This window comes from Pristis pectinata, chromosome 27, assembly GCF_009764475.1.
Source record: "Pristis pectinata isolate sPriPec2 chromosome 27, sPriPec2.1.pri, whole genome shotgun sequence".
Lineage (NCBI taxonomy): Eukaryota > Metazoa > Chordata > Chondrichthyes > Rhinopristiformes > Pristidae > Pristis > Pristis pectinata.
The window spans coordinates 2,124,781-2,147,519 of NC_067431.1; the positions used below are offsets into that span (position 1 = coordinate 2,124,781).

Genomic DNA, 22,739 nt, shown 5'->3' on the forward strand with positions numbered 1-22,739 from the left:
AGAGACAAAGAAGGAAATTGGTCTTCTGACCGTGAAAGTAGTTGTAGCAGTTTCCCTTGCCTTGTGCTTATGAGGAATGCTTCTTTTTTCCTGAGTTTGTGAGTTTTCCCTTCTCTTCAGTCCCCCAGGTACTCAAAAGCTGCACAGATTTTATTGAAAAATATGGAGTGGTGGATGGCATTTATCGACTTTCGGGAATTGCATCAAATATTCAGAAGCTACGGTAAGCTGCTGTATTAGAGTGTTTGGCATGACAGTTGATCTCAAATTATAGCTTTGGCCTTTATTGCAAGTGGGCTGGAATGCAACAGTATGGACATCCTGCTGCATATAGAGGAAGAAAACGTTGAGTGTTACATTCACTATTGGCTTCCCACAATGCTATACAGTATGGAGTTCCAGGAGTTAGACCGTGCAGTGATGAAACAGCAGCGATATATTCGCAGATCGAGATGGTGTGTAACTTGGAGGGATGGTGTTCTCTTGTATCCACTGCCTTTAGTAGTCATAAGTTGAGTAGTCCAGGTGAATAACTGCATTGTATTTTGTAGGTGGTACATAGTGTGCCAATGGTGAAGGGAATGAATGTTAAATGAGATGAAGCAAAAATCTCTGCAAGGCCTCTGCAATTTCTTCTCCAGCTTCCAACAAGGTCTGAGAATGCACTTGATCAGGTCCTGGGGATTTATCCACTTTAAGGCCTGCCTATTCGTATGTGGTCCAAGACAACACCACTCATTTCCCCCGTTTCCTTAGCTTCCATCGTTTTCTCCACAGTGAAAACTGAAGAGAAATATTCATTAAATTTCCTTTGGTTCCCACACGTAATATGGAAATCAAAACTATATGCAGTATTCCAGGGATATCAATGCCCTGTCGAATTGCATCAATGCTTCCCTACTTATATGCTCCTTACCTCTGGCAATAAAGGCCAACATGCTATTGGTCTTTCTAATTATTTATTACATCTGTGTACTTTGTATTTCATGCACTAGGATCCCTACTTCCCTCTGTACCACAACATTTTGCAGTCTCACTCCATTTAAAAAATAACTTCATTCTTCCTTCCAAAGTGAATAGCGTCACATTTTCCCACATTTGTATTTCATCTGCCAAGTACTTACCCATGCACTTGACCTTTCAATATCCCTTAGGAGGATTTATGTATGCTCCTCTCAAATTGCCAACCTACCTAACTTTGTGTCGTCAGCAAATTTGGCAACAGTACACTCAGTCCTTTCATCCGAGTCATTAATATAGATTGTAAGTAGTTGAGGCCCAGCACTGATCCCTGTGTTACCTTGCTGGTTACTGATTGCCAGTCTGAAAATGACCCATTTATTCCGACTATCTGTTTTGCATTAGTCAGTTATTCCTTTATCCATGCCAATATGTTATCCACGGGGGAGGGCTGGTGAGCCAGTGGGGAGAGAGGGAGAGAGCAAGAGCTAGAAGGGGGTGACATCTTGTCATTATGTATGTTTTTAATATTTTACTTGAAATAAAACAATACTTTATTATTTCAGATACACATTGATGGATTTTTAAATGTTTAGGTGTTTTAGACTGAAGCTCCAGAATACAACCACATTTTTGACATTGAAGGAAAACAAATAAAACTGCAGATGCTGGAATCCGAAACAAAAGCAGAAAGTGCTGGAAGAGCTCAGCCGGTCAAGCAGCAACTGTGGAAAGAGAAGCCAGTTAATGTTTTGGATCAAAGACCCTTCACCAGAACTGGTTCTGAGGAAGGATCTCTGACCTGAAACATTAACTGGTTTCTCTTTCTACGGATGCTGCTTGACTTGCTACGTTAAAGTGATTCTGTTTTTGACATTGAAACTAGTGGGAAACACCTTTTCCACTTAACAGAAAGTTTCCCTGGAACATCTCTGAAGGACACCTGTAATCCTTTCAGATAGGTGAAATGGACAATGGGAATAATAACCTTCTGCTGTGTTATAAAATTCTGCAGGATTTTTACATATTGAAGTGTTTCTCAGCCTGTGCTCGCGGTAAGAGGGAGCTTGTTGTTTGAGCCTGTGGTAGAGCTGCCAGCACTACAGCCATTCATGGTTTTATGCTGTGTGGCATGTATATAAGGTCAGATGCTGTTCACTTTGCTTGCTGTGGGTAAAAGTCTCATCAGCAATCCAACATACATATTTTTTGTGTGTTTTTATTTACTCTATACTTCAACTGTTAGTCTATATTTCAACATTTAGCTGTTTCTTCATTTTCATTAAGTATTCATTTATAGAATTGTATGTGCCACTTTCAAAAAGGAGGGTATTTCAGTCCTGATGAAGGGTCTTGGCCCGAAATGTCGACTGCTCATTTCCCTCCATAGATGCTGCCTGACCTGCTGAGTTCCTCCAGCACTTTTTTGTGTGTTATTTCAGTATTTGCTATGTACATGTTAATGAAAGTCTGTAAATGATCAGCGCTACCACCAAGTTTCAATTCTTGCAATAATCTTTGTGGATCCTTTCCAGTGGCGGATCCTTCAATGGCTTGACCATTTTCAGACCCATAAAATCTGATCCATATATAGCAGCAAAATTCTAATTTGCATTTCATTTAATGCAAGGAAATCTTTCAAAGCAGAAAGGTCTCTTTTGATCCTAACTCATCCATTGGGTGCTGACTCCTCTGAAAAGCTCTGTATATTTTTTCTGTGAGTGCAGGTGAGCAGCAATGACGGAGATCCCTGAGGATTAGCCTCCCTTTTGCAGTGTAACAACATGTTCCTGGTTCTTGCTGTTTGAAGTCTGCAGCTCTGATTTTGTTAAGACCTACAGTGTGCTGGGCCCAAGTGGTGTTGTATATGGAGAGTATGCTTAATGTTGTTGTTTTGCACCTGCTGTTGACAAGCATTGACAATGGAAGAACAGAAGCCTATTCAGTGGAGTGTAGTCGTGCTGATTAAACATGGGAGGAAATATATTAGAGAGGCTGCAGGTGCGAGGAAGCTCAGCTCCCAGTTTTCCCTGTCCAAGAGTAGGAGAGATTCTGAGAAAAACCGTAGTTTTGGCACGTCTGGGAATTATAGAGGAGTTATTGAGTAGAAAATAAATTTTTTGTGTAAAAGAGGCGCTGAGCTTCCCACAGGCCACTTTCATTGAAGCAATCAGAGCTTTGGAAGGAGAATTGTATAGGCACTTGAGGGAAAATAATTTTCAGGGCTGTGGAGAAAATGCAAGGAATGAGACTGACAGATTACTCTGATAAAAGTCAATAAAGATTTAATGGGCCAAATTCTCTCTCTCTCGTGCTCTCGCTCTCTTGCTCTCTCGGTCTCTCTCTGTGCTGCTTCAGTTCTTTGACAGACAAGAACCATGTCAACTACTTACTCCCTTACAAACTAAAATACCCTCAGCATGAGTACACATTTTTTTGTAGAAAGGCATGAATGGAATGTAAAACAACACACAGTATATGCAGTAAACAGACTGGTTGGACTGCATCCATAGAGAGAAAGAGAGAGGGTTAAGAGCAGAGGAATCAGTTAAAGGTAAACTAGTATTCAGATGCAGGGAAAGGGGGCATGGAAGGGAAGGTCTGTGATGGAGTGAAAGTCAGCTGTATTTCCATGCCAGGAATGAAAAAGAAAAGAAACAAAATGTTGGTCTTGGGAAGGTGTCAATGAGAGAAGCAGAATCATATCTGAAATTACCAAAGGAAAATATTGTTGATGATGGAAATCTTAATTAAAACACTGGAAGTGAAGGTTATGTAAAATAGTTGCATTCAGAATTTGGTCTGAAGGTTGACATGAACTTGGTCACAAGATGAAGTGCTGCATCTTGAGTTTACATTGAGCCATCTTGGAGCACATCAGGTCAGAATGACAGACGAACAAGTTCAGTGTCAAGCTTACACAGTCACCTTGTCCCTGTTTTGTCACCTCAGGAAGTGCTTGAGGCTTTGGATGGTGGGAATGGAAGAGGTGAAAGCATAGGTTGCATGGTAAGACGCCGTGTGAAGAGTGTTGGAGCAAAGGTTCCTGGAGGGAGTGGTCCGGCTCGAAGTGCTGAAAATGGAGAAGGGGGAAAGATAAGAATACAATAGGTGTAATAGCTAATGTATCTTTGCAGAGAAACTGCATTCTAGGAGTGAGAAAAGCTACAGAGTATATACAGATCTGGGTTTTCTGTTGTATTCTTGCCCTGCCCCAAGGTTATTTCTGGTGCATACCACATAGAGTTCTCCAATTCAGCATTTCTTATCTGTGTTATACTTTGTGCCTGGAAATTTTTAAAATGTCTGGTTTTGCTGTTTTTTAATCTTTTTTAAGGATGAGTACATAGGATTAGCTTCCAAAGCCAAGATGATGTTTGGATGCAGTGCTGAAGGTATTATTTGCACAACAACTGTAGCTGCATTTACATCACTGTACATCATTGATTGTATGGTTTGAACATTCAGAGATTGTGAACGTTACAAAAGTGTGATCTTAAATTAGAGGATGAAAGAAAGCTATCCAGAAATTAAGAAAAAAATCATAGTAAGAAGTTATATAAATATTTTAAAAAGTAAGGAGTTATCAAAATGACTGTTGGTCCTGTAGAAAGCAAGTCTGGGGAACAAATAATGGAAGACAAGGAAATGGCAGATGAATTAAACGGGTATTTTGCATCTGTCTTCACTATGGAGGACACAAATAATGTCCCGGAAATAACTGTAAATTGGGAATTGAAGGGATGAGGAACTCAGGAAAATTACAATCACCAAAGAAGTGGTGCTGAGTAACTTGATGGATCAGTGGGCTGACAGGTCTCAGGGTCCCAATGGACTTCCCCTTAGGGTCTTAAAGGGAGTAGCTATTGTGATGGTTGTTTTAGTTTTAATTTTCCAAAATTCCCTAGGTTCAGAGTACATTATATTATATTGGATGATAGCAAATATAGCTTTAGTTTCCTTCTCTCTCCCCCTCCCTTTTTAAATAAAGGCCAGTTAGATTATTGGAAATTTTTAAGAGCCATTATTAAAAATATTTTAGTAAGCCACTTAATAAAACTCGGAGTAACGTCCATAGATAATGGGGAACTGGTTGATGTACTATACGTAGAATTACAGAAAGCATTTGATAATGTGCCACAGTAAAGGTTATGGCAGAAAATAAAAGCTCATCATATAGCAGGTAATGTATTGATGTAGATTTTTGGCTAGCTAACTGGAAACAGTAGGCATAAATGTGTCTTTCCCTGTGCCACTCTAGATACTACGAAAATGTCGTGAGAGTCCCTCTCTCCGTCACTCCCCCAACCATCCTCTGGGTAAAAGAACTTGTCCACAGATCCTCTCTTAACATTCTACCCTTTATCTTAAACTTATGCCGTCTGGTTTTAGACCCCCGAACTGTCCTGATTCATCAGCTGAGGGAGGACAATGACTGGTAATCGGGAGGGGGTTTGCTTGCTCATGTTTGATTTGATGCCATCAGACTTTGTAGGTCAGGAGTCAATGTTGAGGACTCCAGGTGCAACTCCCTCTGGCCGGTTTGTCACCTTGCCACCACCTCTGATCTGTCCTGCCACTGGCACAAGATGCAGCCTGGAATTGTGATGGAAGAGTCTGATGCATTGTCTAAGTTTTGTGCCAGTTTTATAAAAAATCATTTTCAGCTCTTTGTGTGTGTGTGTTTATGTGTTTGTGAGAGAGAGAGAGAAAGAATGAGAGAGAATACATTCTAAGTGACAGGAAAGGCAGGGTTTGATCAGGGATAGTCAGCATGGCTCTGTTCATGGGAAATCCTGCCTCATAAATTTGAATTTTTTGAGGAGGTAAGTAAGCACATTGATGAGGGGAGTGTGGTAGTTGTGGTGTTCACAGACTTAAGTAAGGCTTTTGACAAGGTCCTGCATGGTAGGCTGGTCCAGAAGGTTTGAGCCCACAGGATCCAGGGCAGGCTGACAAACTGGAGCTAAAATTGATAATAGGAGGCAGTGGTGAAGAGTTGCTTTTGTGACTATAAGTCTGTGACCAATGGTGTACCACAAGGATCGTGCTGAAATCCTTGATGTTTGACAAGTTGGATGTGAATGTACGAGGTAAGGTAAGTAAGTCTGCAGATAACACAAAAAAATTGGTCGTGGTGTAGATGATGAGGAAGGTTGCTTAAGCATGACATACATCAGTTGAAAAGTTGGGCAGGGCAAAGGCAAATTGAATTTAATCCTGAAAAGTGCACAATGATACATTTTGGGAAGGCAAATAATGGTAGGATGTACACAGATGGTCGAGCCCTCGGGAGCATTGATATACAGAAGAACCTTGGGGTACAAGTTCATGGATCCCTGAAAGTGGCAGCTCAGCTGGATAAGATGGCAAAGAGGGTATATGGAATGTCTGCTTTCATTGGCCATGGCATAGAATACAAGAGCTGGACACCATGTTACAGCTTGAAACGTGAAACATGTTGAAACATCAGTCAGGCTGCACCTGGAAAATTGCATGCAGTCCTCTTCGCAGTGTTGTAGGAGCGATGTGATTGCACTGGAGAGGGTGCAGAGGCGATTCATCAGGGCATAGGTTTAAGGTGAGAGGGAGGGGACTTTTTTTCCCACACAGAATGTGGTTGGAGTCTGGAATGTGCTGCCTGAAGAGGCGGTGGAGGCAGATACCTTCACAACATCCAGATAGGTTTTCAAATTGCCAAGGCACAGAAGGCTGCGGACCTACTGCAGGTATATGGGATTAGTGTGGATAGGGACAGTGAGCAGCTGTGTGTGTGTTTTTAGGAGAGAGAGAATGCTTGAGAGATGTGATCCGTACTGTGGCAAAAGTTGGTGCTTTGATCCAGCTGAGCTTGATAAGACCAGAGCACTACAGGTGCCAAGCAACATGATGGAGACACCCTGGTGTGAAGGCGGGTCTTTTAGCTGGCTGTTTTAGCTGAACTTACAGCTGTAAATTATTTTAATGGAGCGATTAGGAGAGAGCTTGAAAATGTTTTATTTGTCTCCAGACCTTTCTTTCAAATATCAGTTGAATCAATATATAATCAATGCTTTCTCAACAAGGGAGTGTAAAAGATCAATTTGGCCACTGGTCCTCTAGGTTGACTGTCAGTGAAATCACAGCTACACGATCTTTAGCAGAATGAGGAGGATGTATTCCTTTGTGCCATGAGTTATGTCCCCAGTTTATTGTGTTGCTGATGTGCCCCTGTATGTATCGAGGTTCAGTGTTTTTTCTCTTTTGTGGTATAGGTCAGTGATTTAACCATGATTAATAAGTTTTCAAATAATACTAAATATGGTTGTGTAATTAACAGCAGGGAAGAAATATGCAAACTGCAGGAAAATGTGCAAGGATTGAACAGACAGGCAGAATGATGGCAAATGGAATTCAGGTCAGGGAAGTGAGAAGTAATGCAAGCCAAACAAGGTAATGCACAATAAATGGTAGGATGTCAAGAAACCTGGGGATCCTGGTGTGCATGTCCACAGATCCTTAAAGGTAGCAAGGCTGGTAACTAATTTGGTTTAGAGGGCAAAGTGCCAAAGTGATGAAGTTACAGGGGAGATTTATGAAGTAGCAGTTCATAAGAACTTTATTTAAACACAGTTGGTGGTGTGGGATATGTTATAGAGACAGTATTGTGATAGAGACTAAACCTCAATGTGTTTAAAAAGTACTTGAACATGTTCCTGAAATGTCATAATCAATGAGGCTACAGAGCAGGAGGTAGAAAATGGGATTAGGCTGGATAGCACTTCCCCAGCTACCACAGACTTGATAGGCCAAATGGCCTCTTCCTGCACCATAAATTTCTGTAGTTCCTTGATGATCTTATGTGACCCAGTCTGAAGTTTTGTTTGAATAATGCTTCTCTGCAGCATCTTGAAACATTTTGCTGTTTCCACTGCTTAAAGGAGCCATATAAATGTAATTTGCTTTTACATTTTTTATTCTTAAATCATTCTCAGTATGAATTTTCAAGGTTTATTTCAAAAAATATTTATTTGTTCCGCAGTTTCTTTATCTAACGAGTTCCAGACTTGGTAGTGCCATGAGGATAGATACTTGACCATATGTTTAAATGATTTTATTGAATGTTTTAAGCTGTAAGTGCAGGAAGTATCCCACACAGACAGGTGCAGGAAGTGTGTCCAGCTGGAGGAGTTCAAGTTCCGTGTGTTGGAGCTTGAGCAACAGCAGACATCACAATGGTCCATCCACAAGGCTGACTGTTTTGTGAGCAGCACGTTTCAGCAGTGCACTGTCACTAGCAGTGCGAAGCACTGAGGACTGCTGACTGCAGTGATCTGAGTTCATTGCACCCTGGTGTACGTGACACAAATCTCACCTGCATCTGAGTCCCTTTCTGATCGTACATTAATACAACTGTTATTTGAATTAAAAGACAGGAGACAATTAAAACATTTTCAAATTCTCATGTCCCCACCAGCCGCCCCCTCTCCATCAAGATAATTTGCAGCTGTAAATACAGCTAAACCCTGCCAGCAACAAGATGAATTGTGGATAGTCACCAGTCAGCAAGATGATCTTATGGCTCATCCAGAACTAAGCACCAACTTATAATATCCAGCTGCTGTTATTAAAAATTCCTTACTGTACAGATAACATAGCGATGGTTATGTGTCACTGTGTGCATGTGTGTACGTACACACACACACACACACACACACACACACACACACACACACACACACACACACACACACACACACACACACACACACACACAAAAACCACGCAGTTCAGGAGACACTTGAAGGCATCTTGCTCTCAGACTAATAGTCAAATCTAAGTACTGGTGGGAGGTCAAAAGCCAGGGGAGAGATTTAAGTAACTAGTGAAAGAATCAGAGGGGAGGTGAGGGAAAATGTTTTCATCAGTGGGTGATGGAGTCTGGAACTCTCAGCCTGAAAGGGTAGCAGAGACGGCAATACTTACCAGGTTTAAGAAGTACTTGGATGTGTCCTTGATGAACCATGATCTGCCAAACTGCAGATCTCGTCCTGGAAGGTGGGGTTTGGTTAGGTAGTGCTTTATCGACTGCCGCAAACATGATGGGCTAAATGTCTTGTGTGTTAATTGTTCTATGTTTCTATCTTCCTTTGACCTCAGGCCCATTCTCTTAGCTCCTTCATTGCTTACATCTCCGCAGTGAAACATACTATGCTGGTTGTAGCCCCCTTGTGTTAAAACCTAACCATAAATTGAGCCACCTGCAATCTTGCTGTTGCTGACCAGCGGAAATACCACGACATTCTTACACGGGCTCTGAACCTTTATTCTGCCCTGTTGTGACCATGATGTTCCACATGGCCCCATTCTAAGCATTAGACACTGTACTGTGATATGTCACTGAGAAAGAATGGTGATTCAGTCTTGCAGTCAGGCAGCAGTCTTGTGGTTGCGACAGGAAGACGTGAAGGGGATTCAGGCAGGTAAAGCAACCTGAGCTGAGTGCTTATTTTACAAACATCCCTTAATTTACAAACATATTCCAACTCTCTGTTTTCTGTCCATTACAGTACTCCACCCACACTTGTATATTACCCCTTAGGTCCCTGTGCTCGATTTTTGTTTGATAATCTCCTATGTGGCACCTTATTGAAGGCCTTCTGAAATTCTAAATGTAGTTTGTGCTTAACAATTCCACTAGCTATATCCTCCAAAAACAAATTTGTCAAATATGACTTCCCTTTCATCAATCCATGTTGACTCTGCCCAATGCTGCTGTTGCTTTGTCTACGCACCCTCCTTTTAAACTAATAAAGTATGATTGATTTCTAATTCACTCAGTAATACTTCAAAGATTTCCTGTTGATTTATCTTCAGCTTTAGGAGAGCTGTGCAGCCCAGGTTTCTCCACAGCATGTTCCAGCTGCTGCAGTACATAGACACTGTTGCATTCCAAGACCAAAGCAGTCTGATAGGGATAAGGGAAAATCTCTTCGTTTGTTTCACTTCACGAGTCTGTTTTAAATCTAGCAACATCAGCCAATCTTTTTATAGTTCCTTTGCTGTAGAAAATCTTCTGCGGCAATTCACAGAAGTGCAATTTAACAAAAAAATTTACAATGAGGGAAGTATTCAAAAGGATAGATAAACAGTTTCTGAAAGAAATATGTTTAAGGAGAGGGAGCTGGAGAGACCTAGGGCAAAGTTTCAAAGTTTATCATCTAGATTTCTGAAGTTGTTGTGGTCTGTGTAGATACCAGTGATGTAAGTAGAATGAGGAATCATGTTATTTCATTGGAGTGAGACTGCAAAATGTGGTGGTACAAAGGGATCTGGAGTCCTCGTACCTGAAACACAAGTCTTTAGCCTGCAGGCAGAGCAAATAATTAAGAATGCTGGCCGTTATTGTGAGAGGTGTAAGGAATATAAAAGTGGGGCAGATGTGCTGTGACTTTACTGGGCGCTGGCTGTTAGTGCTGTGCATGTGCTTGCATTGGAGACGATACAGATGTTCACTAGGTTAATTGCTTGGGTAAAAGGGCTGATGTATGAAGAAAGGTTGAACAGATTGCATCTGTACTTGTATAGAATAATGAGAAGTGATTTTAATGAAACCTATAAGATTTTGAGGGTGATTGGCAGGGTGGATGCTGGGAAGGTGTTTCCTCTCCTGGGGGGATCTACAATTAAGAGTCTTCAGAATAAGGGGTAATCCATTTCAAGTAGAGGAGAGGATTTACTTCTCTCAGGGCTGTGATTCTTTGGAGTTCTCTACCCCAGAGGGCAGTGGAGCCAAAGTTATTGAATACATTCAAAACAGTGTTTGACAAGGGAGTCAACACATACGAGGAAGGAGTGGGCAAATGGTGTTGAGGTCAAGAACGGATCAGCCTTGGTTTTATTGAAAGACTCGAGAGATGAAACTGGGCTACTCCTACTCCTTTAGCTTGTGTTCTTATGGAACTAATGAGGAACTAGGTTACATCAAATTTAACATCATTTGGTGGGGTAGTGAATTAGTACTTTTGTAGTACAGGACCTCTGGGGAATCACAGGTGAAAAATCTGCAGATAGTGGGATCCAAACAACGTGTGAGAATGAGGAATTCAAATACATTGGTATCAGCTCGAAATAGTGCTGGAGACATTTAACTAAAAGCCAAGGCGTTTCCTGAACTTGTTGGCTTACCACCTTGGTTTTGAAGGAGGGAGCTGCGGATGTGGAGGATTCTTAGATTTGAGATGGTCCCCATGGATGGAAGGAAGAAAAGGAAGCTCGTGGCAGAAAGAACTGAGAACTTTGGACTGGTTAACCTGCATCAGTGATAGAACAGAGGCTGGAACCTGAGAATGGGAACGTTGTAACAGAACACCTGGAAACAGATAACATGACTGAGGAAATTCAATCTACATATGTCGAAGGGAAATGTTATTTGACAAATCTTTTCGGCTTTCTGTGAATGTAACTTGCTGTGTAGATAAGGCAGAGCCAACCGATGCAGTGTGTTTGGATTTTCAAACTGCATTTTATAAATTACAGTACAAGTTATTGCATGAAGTTAGGCTCAGAGGATTGTGGGCAGTATATTAAATTGGGATAAGGATTGGTTAACACTCAAAGGTGAGTGGAAATAAACGCGCAAGGCCCTTCCTGAATTGTAATTTTGCAGGAAGTATGGATGTGACGATATTCAGCCTCTCGTGCCGTGTTTTGGCCTGGACCATCACCCCATCACACTGTACCTCTTTCTAACATAGTTCACACCAACACTTTTTCTGTCTATTCCAAACCCATGCTTTGGAAAGGAGAGGAAGAGATACAGCAGTGGTGGCGTGATAGACGGGTGTGTGAAGGGAACAGTGAACTCAGAGCAAAAAATGAGCTGCTGAAGGAACTCAGCGGTTCAGGCAATGTTGATGGAGGGAAATGGACAGTCAACGTTTCAGATCAAGACCCTTCATCTGGACTGAGGGGAGATAACCAGTACAAAGAGGTGAGGGGGGGGGAGGAGGAGGAGGAATGAGGCAAGAAATGGCAAGTGAATGGTGGATCCAGATGAAGGGGGATTAACTGGCAGATGGAGTCAGGTGAGGAGGGGAAGGGTGGAGAAAGTGGCAGGCTGGAAGGTGATAAGTAGAGAGGATAAAGGGCTGGGGTCTGATGAGGGAAGGTGGTGAGTGGGACCCGTAAAGGAAGGATGGTGGGCAGAATGAAACGGGGGGAGGGGGGAGGGGCCGAGTGGGAGGAGTGTGTGGGTGATGGGCGGATGTAGGTGGGGGAGGGGAACGAAACCTGGAGCTGAGGGGGATGGCTTGGTAAGGGTGTGTGTGAGGGGGCCTAGGTAACTCAGAGGGCGACAGAAAGGCACAGGGGGTGGGGGCAGCTTACCTGAAATTAGAGAATTCAGTGTTCATGCTGTCGGGTTGTAGACTACGTGGGCGGAATATGAGGTGCTGTTCTTCTAGTTTGTGTGTGCGCCTCACCCTGGCAGTGGAGGAGGCCGAGGTCAGACAGGTCGGCGGGGAATGGCTGCAACCAGGAGCTCTTGGTGACGGCTGCGGACAGAGAGCAGGTGCTCGGCGAAGTGCGCGCCTGGTCTGCGCTTGGTCTCACCGATGTAGGGAAGGCCACGTCAAGAGCACCAAGTGCAATAGACAAGGGTGCAGGAAGCGTGTGTGAACCTTTGCCTCACCTGGACGGGCTGCTTAGGTCCCTGGATGGAGGTGGAGGGATGGGTGTTACACCTACGGTTGCAGGGGAAGGTGCCTGGGGAGGGAGAGGGATGGGTGGGGAGAGATGAGCAAACCAGGGAGTCACTGAGAAAGTGATCCCTGCCAAAAGCAGAAGGGGGTGGGGAGGGAAAGATGTGACTGTGGTGGGATCACGTGGTAGCTGGTGGAAATGTCAAAGAATGATGTGCAGGATGTGGAGGCTGGTGGGGTGAGAGGTGAGGAGAGGGGAACGCTGTCCGTTCTGTTGGGGGAGGTGGGGTGAGAGCAAAAATGTGGGAAATGGAGGAGATGCAGGAGATGGTTCCATCAGCCACACTGGGGGAAATGGAGGAGATGCAGGAGATGGCTCCATCAGCCACACTGGGGGAAAATGGAGGAGATGCAGGAGATGGCTCCATCAGCCACACTGGGGGAAATGGAGGAGATGCAGGAGATGGCTCCATCAGCCACACTGGGGGAAATGGAGGAGATGCAGGAGATGGCTCCATCAGCCACACTGGGGGAAAATGGAGGAGATGCAGGAGATGGCTCCATCAGCCACACTGGGGGAAAATGGAGGAGATGCAGGAGATGGCTCCATCAGCCACACTGGGGGAAAATGGAGGAGATGCAGGAGATGGCTCCATCAGCCACACTGGGGGAAAATGGAGGAGATGCAGGAGATGGCTCCATCAGCCACACTGGGGGAAAATGGAGGAGATGCAGGAGATGGCTCCATCAGCCACACTGGGAGAAAATGGAGGAGATGCAGGAGATGGCTCCATCAGCCACACTGGGGGAAAATGGAGGAGATGCAGGAGATGGCTCCATCAGCCACACTGGGGGAAAATGCCAAGTTTTATGAAAAAAGGAGGACAAGGAGTGGAAAGCCTCATCTCAAGAACAGATGCTGCAGAGACGGAGAAACTAAGAGAAAGGGATGGTGTCCCTACAAGCGACAGGGTGGAAGGAGATGTGGTCTAGGTAGCTGCAAGAGTCGGTGGATTTGTAGTAAATGTCTGTGGAAGGTCTGTCTCCTGAGACGGAGACAGAGAGGTCAAGAAAGGGGAGAGAAATGTTGAAAATAGTCCATGAATTTGAGGGCAGGGTTGAAATTAGTAGCAAGTTGATGAATTTGAGGAGCTTTGCATAGGTGCAGGAGGCAACACCAATGTAGTCATCGATATAGCGGAGAAAAAGTTGGAGAGTGGTGCCAGAGGAGGTTAGGAACAAGGATCGTTCCACACAGCCGATGAAAAGACAGGTGTAGCTGGGACCCGTGTAAGTGCTAACGGCTACACCTTTGATTTGTAGAAAGTGAGAGAAATAAGATCAGGAGTCAGCAATTATCAGAGAACTCCGAAAAATGGTGAGTTTGGTGGCCAATTTGCAATGGTAATTGGCTTATTATTGTCACATGAACTGATACAGTGGAAAAGCTATATTTTGCTTGCCATCCAAATAAATCATTTCAAACGTAAGCAAATCAAGGTAGTGCAAGAGGAAAAGCAATGGTTTCAAGGAGTCAGTCTGCCTCACCAGTAAGAGGCATTTGTCAGGGCAATGGAACCTGCATCTAGGGCTGGACGTAGCTGAGTGTTGAGGCTGTGCTTTCTTGAGCTTGGATGTGGAGGGGGGAGCAAGGTAGCCTCCCCTGCACCCTCTGGGTCATCGGCCCCAAGTGCTGAGCTGAACAGTCCCTTGTCCTCACTGAAGGATGTAGACTGTTGATGAGGAAGGAGAGCAGTTGCTTCTCCACTAGAGCTACAAGCCAACATCACTATTAGCAGATGGAAAATGTTTGTAAAATGTATAATAACAATACATAGTTTAAGTTATTCCCCCACCTTGCCAGCCAGAAATGAATATCCTTACTGACCTGCAAATTACCACTGCTGATAAAAGGTCAGTATTACTTGTCCAGAAGTCTGACTGTTTTGTTCTCAACTTGGCCTCAATTTTTTGAAGTTCATCTTGGGCTTGTAAAGTGAGTCTTTGTCAGCTTAGCAAACCCGAGCAAAATGCTGCAAGGGTCAGTGCTCGGGTCTCAGCTATTTACAATTTATTTCAGTGGCTTATTTGAAGGAACTGAGTGAAATATATCCATGTTGTCTGATAATACAAAGCTAAATGGGAAGATAAGCACTGAGGAAGCAAAAGGTTGGAATGAGATATAGACAGGTCGGGAAAGTGAACAGGGTCAGGATAGATGGAATATCATGTGGCGAAATGCAAAGTCATCCATTTGAGTAGGAAGAAATAGAAATATAGATGACTTATTAAATAGTAAGGGACTGGAGAATGGCGGTTTTTAAACAGGTTTGGATCTGCTTGTACACAAATCATAAGAAATCATAAATAAGAAATAAGGAGAGCAAATGCAATGGGTATACTTCATGACAAAATGATTGGTCTTTAAGGGTAAAGAAGTCCCACTGCAATTAACTGGAGTTTTGGTAAGACCGCACCTGGAATATGTACGGTTTTGATCTCTTTATCTAAGAAAGGATGTATTTTTCAGAGGGAATGTAGCAAAGATTCTCTAAGTATATCCCAGGGAAGGAGGGATTGTCTCTGAAGAAAAGGGAGCAGTCTTTGTACTGAAGTGGCTTGGCGTGTGAAAGGAAGATCAAGTGAAGTATGAGCTGCTCATCATCTTTCTGTCTGTGCTTCTTCACTGGACACCGTTTATTTGGACTTCTCTTATAGGCACGAATTTGACTCTGAGCAGATTCCCGAGTTGACGAAGGATCTCTATCTCCAGGATATCCATTGTGTTGGGTCCCTGTGCAAGCTCTACTTCAGAGAATTACCTAACCCACTGCTGACCTACCAATTATATGACAAGTTTTCAGTAAGTACTTTTGCAATGAGAGCATTAAAAGCAACGTTCAGGGGTTAATGGTTGTATAATTGAATTGGCAGTGATTTTGTGCAGCACCATAGCATGGCAATCAGATCATCCTTGGCCCAGCATGTGCCTGGCTGACGATTTGTACTTTCTTTGTTCAAAGAAACTGCCTCACTGCAGGCTTACTGGGCACATTTCACTTCTGCTTTTCCTCTGCATCCATCATTTTCATGCTGACATACTCAGTCCCAAGTCCAAGCCAAGGGTGCTTACCGCTGGCTGAGTGTGTGCTGACTCTTACTAATACCCGTGTGATTTCAGACACCTACGACATTAGTAGTGGAATACAGGTTATTTATCTGTGTGTCTTTATGCGAGAGGCACTGAGCAGAAATTATTCCTCAGTAGATGAAATGTCCTTGGTAATTATACATGTCAGAGACAGTTCAGCAAGTAGGATGAAGTTGATTCAATTGATTTCTCTGATATGATTCAAATGTGAAGAGGAAAATATAGTGCATTTTCCTGAACTAACATGCATTGAGAGTGAATGACAATGCCACACAGGCCCAGAGGAGCATCAACACCCAACAGTACACCTTGGGCATAGACCAGAAATACCTGAAACGCAGGAAAATAGTTACACTCCCACCACAGCAATCAGGCAAATACAAAGTGTGCTCTTCCACTTGTTTCTTCAGCTAACTTTGCAACTTGTGTTCAAATTCATAACAACAAATTCTGGTGCTTGCATTTATTCACTTGTGTGCAAAGGAATAAATACACGTAGATGTGCAGGGTAAAACTCAAACCCCTCAGCCTTTACTGTCACCCCTAGCCACACTGTAATTCCTGTTGAGGAGGGAGGGGCTATTCTGTTGTGTTGGGGAGAGTGGCTTTGCTTCGTGACTCTTAGAGAGTGCTGTTTACTTTGGCCGCTTGTGTCCTACAGGATTCTGTATCAGTGGCTTCTGATGAGGATCGCTTGGTTAAAATTCATGACGTCATCCAGCAGCTTCCTCCTCCTCATTACAGGTAGGTGCACACGGACTGATGAATGCTTTGAACACTCCAATGTATTTCTGTACGTCTGTTCTGTCATATAATTCTTCTGCTTAGGGAAACATGAAGGAGGTTGAATTTCAAATGGATTAAAATCTCTGTGTTCCTTTTTAAAGTGGGAGTAGTATCTCTGTAATTTCTGGTACAGAAAATACAGTCGCAGCACACAAATGGAGAAAGTTAACTGCTGCGACACGGGTAGGTTTGGGTGTTGGGTCTGCCTTTCTAGCCTGCTGTGACCCCACACCGGTTACACAACTATCTCTACCACATCAAAACCCATCGGTGTTCCTAGGATCTGCTCACTTGGGACACTGTTGCACGCAGCTTCTATTCACGACTGTTGACACGAGTTGTGTGCCAGCCTCCTCTTGAAGAGTGGTTTGGGACATAGTGTGCTACTTCCCTCACTTCCCGGCAACCCTTTGTCACTTTACTCATTTCCAAGTTGTAAACAGAGTTGCATTAACATCACTGGATTAATGCACATCACTCCTATAACCTTTCTACTTGTTTTCAGTTGGCTGCCTTAGCACCATTAGGGTGAAATGTGACTTGTGAAATTTCTGCTTTCTGTCCTGTGTAGATAGTGTGCTAAAATTTAGATAACGTGTTTTATTGGTGTCCAGGACTCTCGAATTTCTGATGAGGCATTTGGCTCAATTGGCAACCTACAGTTACATCACCAACATGCACACCAAGAACCTAGCTATCGTCTGGGCTCCAAACCTTCTGAGGTGAGATCAAACACACTGATAATCTCAGGTCCACATCGCACAGATATTGAAGTGTTACTACTGCTCTGTACCAAAGCTGACTGCCATGATCAATATGGCCAACACCATACCAGTTGTTGTGGGCAGCTGATAACCTTTGTGATGGATGGTGCTGGAACGGGGTAGTGAAAAACATCCAGGAACGTATAGAGGTTAGCCCACAGGATTACTGATGGAGTTACTGTTACACATATTTAAAGTGTGATCAGTATAACTGAAGTGGGTCCCCCTCATTTCCTAACTGCACGCTGCCTGCCAGCGATGTTATCTGTAAATGTAGCATTGTTTTCCACATGCAAACTGACGACAGCTGCCTCTACTGGATTATTGGGAGTGAGGAGTGTGCTGCATGGCTGGGGTCTCTGTTTGGAAGTGGGGTGGTGGAGGGCGAGGTCTGTGCTATTTGCTCGCTCACACACACACACACGCTCATTGTTACTGGGAGGAACAGCTTGTATCCCTCTTTAACTGTACCTGATCTATCTTTCTTCCCAGGTCCCGGCAGATCGAATCTGCTTGCTTCAGTGGCACAGCTGCCTTCATGGAAGTTCGGATTCAGTCTGTAGTGGTGGAGTTCATTCTCAATCATGTGGACGTCTTATTCAGCCCCAAGCTTAGCTCTGTAATCCGGGAGGGAGCAGGTATGTCTCAGGCCACTCTCCCATACCGTTCAGTGAGTCTGTATGTGGTCAGACCATTGTGAGGGGACAAGCAGTTTTGGGCATCATATTCTGGTACAATAAACTGGGCTTGGAGGGGTTGCAGCATAAGTGTGTGCACTTCTAGAGTTAAATTACAGGGGGACAGGTAGTCCTTGAATTAAGAGTTGCAGGTGATCTAATCAACATTTTCAAGATGGGGAAGTGTTTTTGGTGCTTGGAGAGACTAGGACTTGGGAATCAGTTTAGAGCCTGGCCTTTCAAAAGTGCAGTTTAGGAATATTTCTACATTCAAAGGATGCTAGAAGTTTGGAACTCTTCTGAAAGTGATAATCGGTGCTAGGTTAGTGTTTAATTTTAATCTGAATTTGATACACCTTTGACCAACAAAAGTCCATGGAGTCATACAGTATGGAAACAGGCCCTTCGCCCCAACTGGTCCATGCCGACCAAGATCCCATCTCAGCTCATCCCATTTACCTATGTTTGGCCCATATCCCTCTAAACCTTTCCTATCCACGTACCTGTCCAAGTTCCCTTGAAATGCTGTTAATGTACCTGCCTCAACCACTTCCTCTGACAGCTCATTCCATATACTGACCACCCTCTGGGTGAAAAAGTTGCCTCTCAGGTTCCTGTGAAATCTCTCCCCTTAAATCTATGCCCTCTAGTTCTTCCCCAGCCCTGGGAAAAAGACTGAGCACATTCACCTTATCTATGCCCCTCATAATTTTGTACGCCTCTATAAGATCACCCCTCATTCTCCTATGCTCCAATAAAAGAAGTCCTAACTTGCTCAACCTTTCTCTGTAACTCAGTACCTCGAGCCCTGGCAACATATATTTCCTCTGCACTCTTTCCAGCCTAATAGCATCTTTCCAACAGCAGGGTGACCAAAACTGAACACAATATTCCAAATGTGGCCTCACCAACATCTTGTGTGACAGTCCAGACTTGAAATGTCGACTGTCCATTTAGCTCCACTGATGCTGTCTGACACGCTGAGTTCCTCCCACAGCTCGTTATTATAGTATCTGTGTAAGCTGGGCTGCACCAAGACAGCTCCCACTTAAAGCTGACACATTCTTCAACCTAAAACACAGCCAGGCACATAGGCCTGGACTGCTCTGTTTGTGTTGATCATTCTCAGCTTTCCAGCCTCAGCATCACCCAGGCCACTGCCACCGATTGGTGCTTCTCATTTGGAATAAAGAGTCTTTAGATTAAAGTGTATTTTTAGGAAGATGATCCTCAGTATTTTACAAAAAGTGCAGAAAAGTTTTACCAGGATGTTGCTTGGACTTGGGACCTGAGTTACAAGGAGGGGTTGTGTAGACTAGGACTTTATTCCCTGGAACGTAGCAGATTGAGGGGTGACCTGAGAGAGGTGTATAAGATCATGAGGGACATAGACAGAGTAAAAGCACGTGGTCTTCTTCCCAGGGAGGGGGCATAGATTTAAGATCAGAGGCAAGAGATTTAAAAAGGACATCAGGGGTAGTTTCTTCACTCAAAGGGTATTTGGAACAAGCTGCCAGAAATAGTGGTTGAGGCAGGCACATTAGCAAGGTTTAAAAGCCAGCTAGATAAGTACATGGATAGGAGAGGCTCAGAGGGCTAAGTGTGGGCAGGTGGGACTAGACGGGTTGGGTGTAAGGCCCTGTTTCCATGCTGTATGACTCGATGACTGTAAGCAGGAGGGGCATTTGGCAAAGGACTTCCAAATGAAAGCCCCATTAACAGGCTTCTTAATACTTATAGAAGCACATTTTCACACACACACAGACATGCACACACACTCTCTCTCTCACACACACACACACACACACACACACACACACACACACTTAAGCTCTATTGCACACACTCGCACACAATCTCATTTTCACACACTCGCATGCACACTCACCAAAATGTGCACCCACTCATGCACACTCACACGCAAACTCACACACTACACAGTCAGTCACACATGCAGTCATGCGCTCACTCAGTTGCACACTAACTCACTTTCATGCGCACAAATGCACATGCACACCCACAAACTCTCATGCAGACAGACGTGCACACACTTGCTCTCACACTTGTTCGAAGCTCACTTTCATTATCATTGCACAATCTTTCTCATACTCTATCTCACTTTCGCATAAAGACGCACAAGCATGCACACACACATGCACAAATGCATTCACACTCACTAGCACATTCTCAAATACTCACAATCACTTGCTCACACTAACTCACCCACACACACTGGCATTCACGTGCTCACTCACACACTCATACTCACATATACGCTCACGCTCAATCTCACTCACTTTCACACTCACACTTGCAGGCCCTCACACTCACTCGTACACACTCACTTGCAGCCTCCACATCTCTGTGAGGTAGGGAATTCCAGAGACTCACCTCTCTGTGAGAAGAATTTTCCAAATACATCAGTTTAAATGACCAGCTCCTCATCCCCTCATCTGAGACTCTCCCACTGGTGAAAACATCTCGACATCTGCGCTGTCGAGCCCCTGTAGGATCTTTCGTGTTTCAATAAGATCACCCCTCTAAAGAATTCAGAACCAACATGTCTGGCCTCTCCTATTAAAACAATCCTCTCATCCCAGGAATTAGCCAGTGAATCTCTCTCAGACTACCTCCAACATTGCTGCATCCTTTCTAGTGGAAGGGGACCAAATCTGTGCACAGTATTACCACACCCTGTATAATTGTAACAACACTTCCCTACATTGAAACTCCAGTTGTTTTGGAATTAAGATCAATATGTCATTTGCCCTATTAATGCCTTGCTACACTTGTTTTGTGATTCATGCACATGAACACCACGGTCCCTCTGAAATTCACTCATTTGAAGTCTTTTTCCACTGAGATAATCCGCCTTTTACCCTCGCCTGCTCTCCCACACGTGCTCACACATACATGCTCGCTCACGCATACACACACGTGCTTGCACGCATGCTCAAACACGCTCGTGCATACATGCTGATCGGTGCTCAAAAACACATGCACACTCACGCTCGTGCATGTGCTCACTCCCCTCGCACGTGGACTCGGCACAGATGCCCTTTTTACTGTCTTGCTTCTCACTTCTCAAATACCCACCCACCCTGCTCCTGTCCCCCCCACCCAAAGTCATCCTTGACCCTTTAACAGAATCTGTCAGCATTTTCATATGATGTAAGTTGACCCTTTCCGAATCCTTTCCAATAACTTTCTATTCGAATATAGAGGAGCGGAGTTAATGACATAATAATGCTTTTAACCGATGAAATACGACAGCCCAGCTTTTGGTTAGTTTTTTTTAATTATTATTATTTGTTTTGTTTCTTTTTAGTTTGGGGTTTTTTTTCATTTAATTTCTTTCTAAGTCTTTTTCATGCTCACTTATCGAGAGATTGGGAGGTTCAGATTACATATTTTACTCTTTGTGTCTGTGTAACTGTTATTATCGCAACCCCGATCCCTGTGTATCGTGTATAATCATTTCTGTTATGTTTATTAATCTGAAAATTAATAAAAAGCTTGGAAAAGAGAGAACAGAATCTCCTCCCCCACTACCCAGCATTCCCCAGCCCCAGCCCCTTGCTCTCTGACCTCCTCCCACGGGTCTCCTTCCTTCAGTCATTACAGCCTCCCACCACCCCCCAGCCTCTCTCTCCTGCCCACTTTCTCAGCGATGGTTTGATCTCCAGCCACCGATCCTATCCACACTCCTCTCCTACTCTATTCATTACTAACTGCAGACGGGACGTTCACCACCTTGATTATTTTCCATTCTCCTCACTCACTTTAAGCAGCCCTCCTCTGACCTTGCAGCACTCCATTCACTGAGAACCAACCCTGACGTCACGATCAAACCTCCTGACGAGAGTGGCATTGTTGTTATTCATGTTAGGAGGGATTTGTATCTCGCAGAGGCCGACCATCGGCTCTCAGACACATTCTCACGCCTCCCTCTGGACCGTGACCCCACCACCGAACATCAGGCCATTATCTCCCACGTAGTCACAGATCTCCTTTTCTTATGAAAGCTTCCCTCCACAGCGTCCAGTCTGGTATTGCTCCAGCCCTCTACAGCTCCCTTCTTCAAAGGGATCGCTTCCTCTGTTCTTCCAACCCCACTGACCACTGCCTGTGACTGTGACACTTTCCCTTGCAACCACAGGAGGTGCAACATCTGTCCTTTCACCTCTTTGCTTCCCACCATCCACGCAGCCGTGCCGTCTTTGCAGATGAAGCAGTGGTTCACTTGTACTTCGTAGAATCTAAAGTAATGCATTTGGTGTTCACAACTGGTCGCCTCTACATCGCAGCCAGCAAATGCAGGCTGGGTATTCGCTCTGCGGAGCACCTGTGTCAGTCCACAGGGATCTCTGTGCAGTTTCCTTTATTTGCGTTTGTGACAAAGACTGGAGTATTGTGTACACTTCTGGTCACAACACTGAAGAAGGATGAGGTGGTAACAGAGTGGAGAAGAGATTCACCAGGACATTGCCTGGAATGGAGGGCCATAGTTATAAGGAGAGATTGGATAGGCTGGGCTTATCCTCAGGATGCTGAGGGGTGACCTTGTAGAAGTTTTTAAAATGATCAGGGGTGTGGATATGGTAGATAGTCTTTTTCCCTGGGCTGGGGAGTCTAGAACTAGAGGGCACAGGTTTAGGGTGAGAGGGGAGAAATTTAAAGGAGATCTGAGGGGTAAGTTTTTCCACACAGAGGGTGGTGG

The 22,739-nt window shown here is 44.1% G+C and overlaps 1 protein-coding gene across 8 annotated transcripts in view; it reads left to right on the forward strand.

Moving 5' to 3' along the window:
* The window catches only part of arhgap32b (Rho GTPase activating protein 32b), a 389,535-nt gene that overhangs the window by 337,453 nt on the left and 29,343 nt on the right, over nt 1-22,739 (forward strand). For all 8 annotated transcript variants that reach the window (XM_052039785.1, XM_052039788.1, XM_052039787.1 and 5 more), the window contains 5 exons: nt 121-223; nt 15,360-15,504; nt 16,454-16,536; nt 17,193-17,300; nt 17,835-17,980. In XM_052039785.1, the coding sequence (XP_051895745.1) occupies nt 121-223; nt 15,360-15,504; nt 16,454-16,536; nt 17,193-17,300; nt 17,835-17,980 (585 nt within the window). The remainder of the gene's footprint in view (nt 1-120; nt 224-15,359; nt 15,505-16,453; nt 16,537-17,192; nt 17,301-17,834; nt 17,981-22,739) is intronic.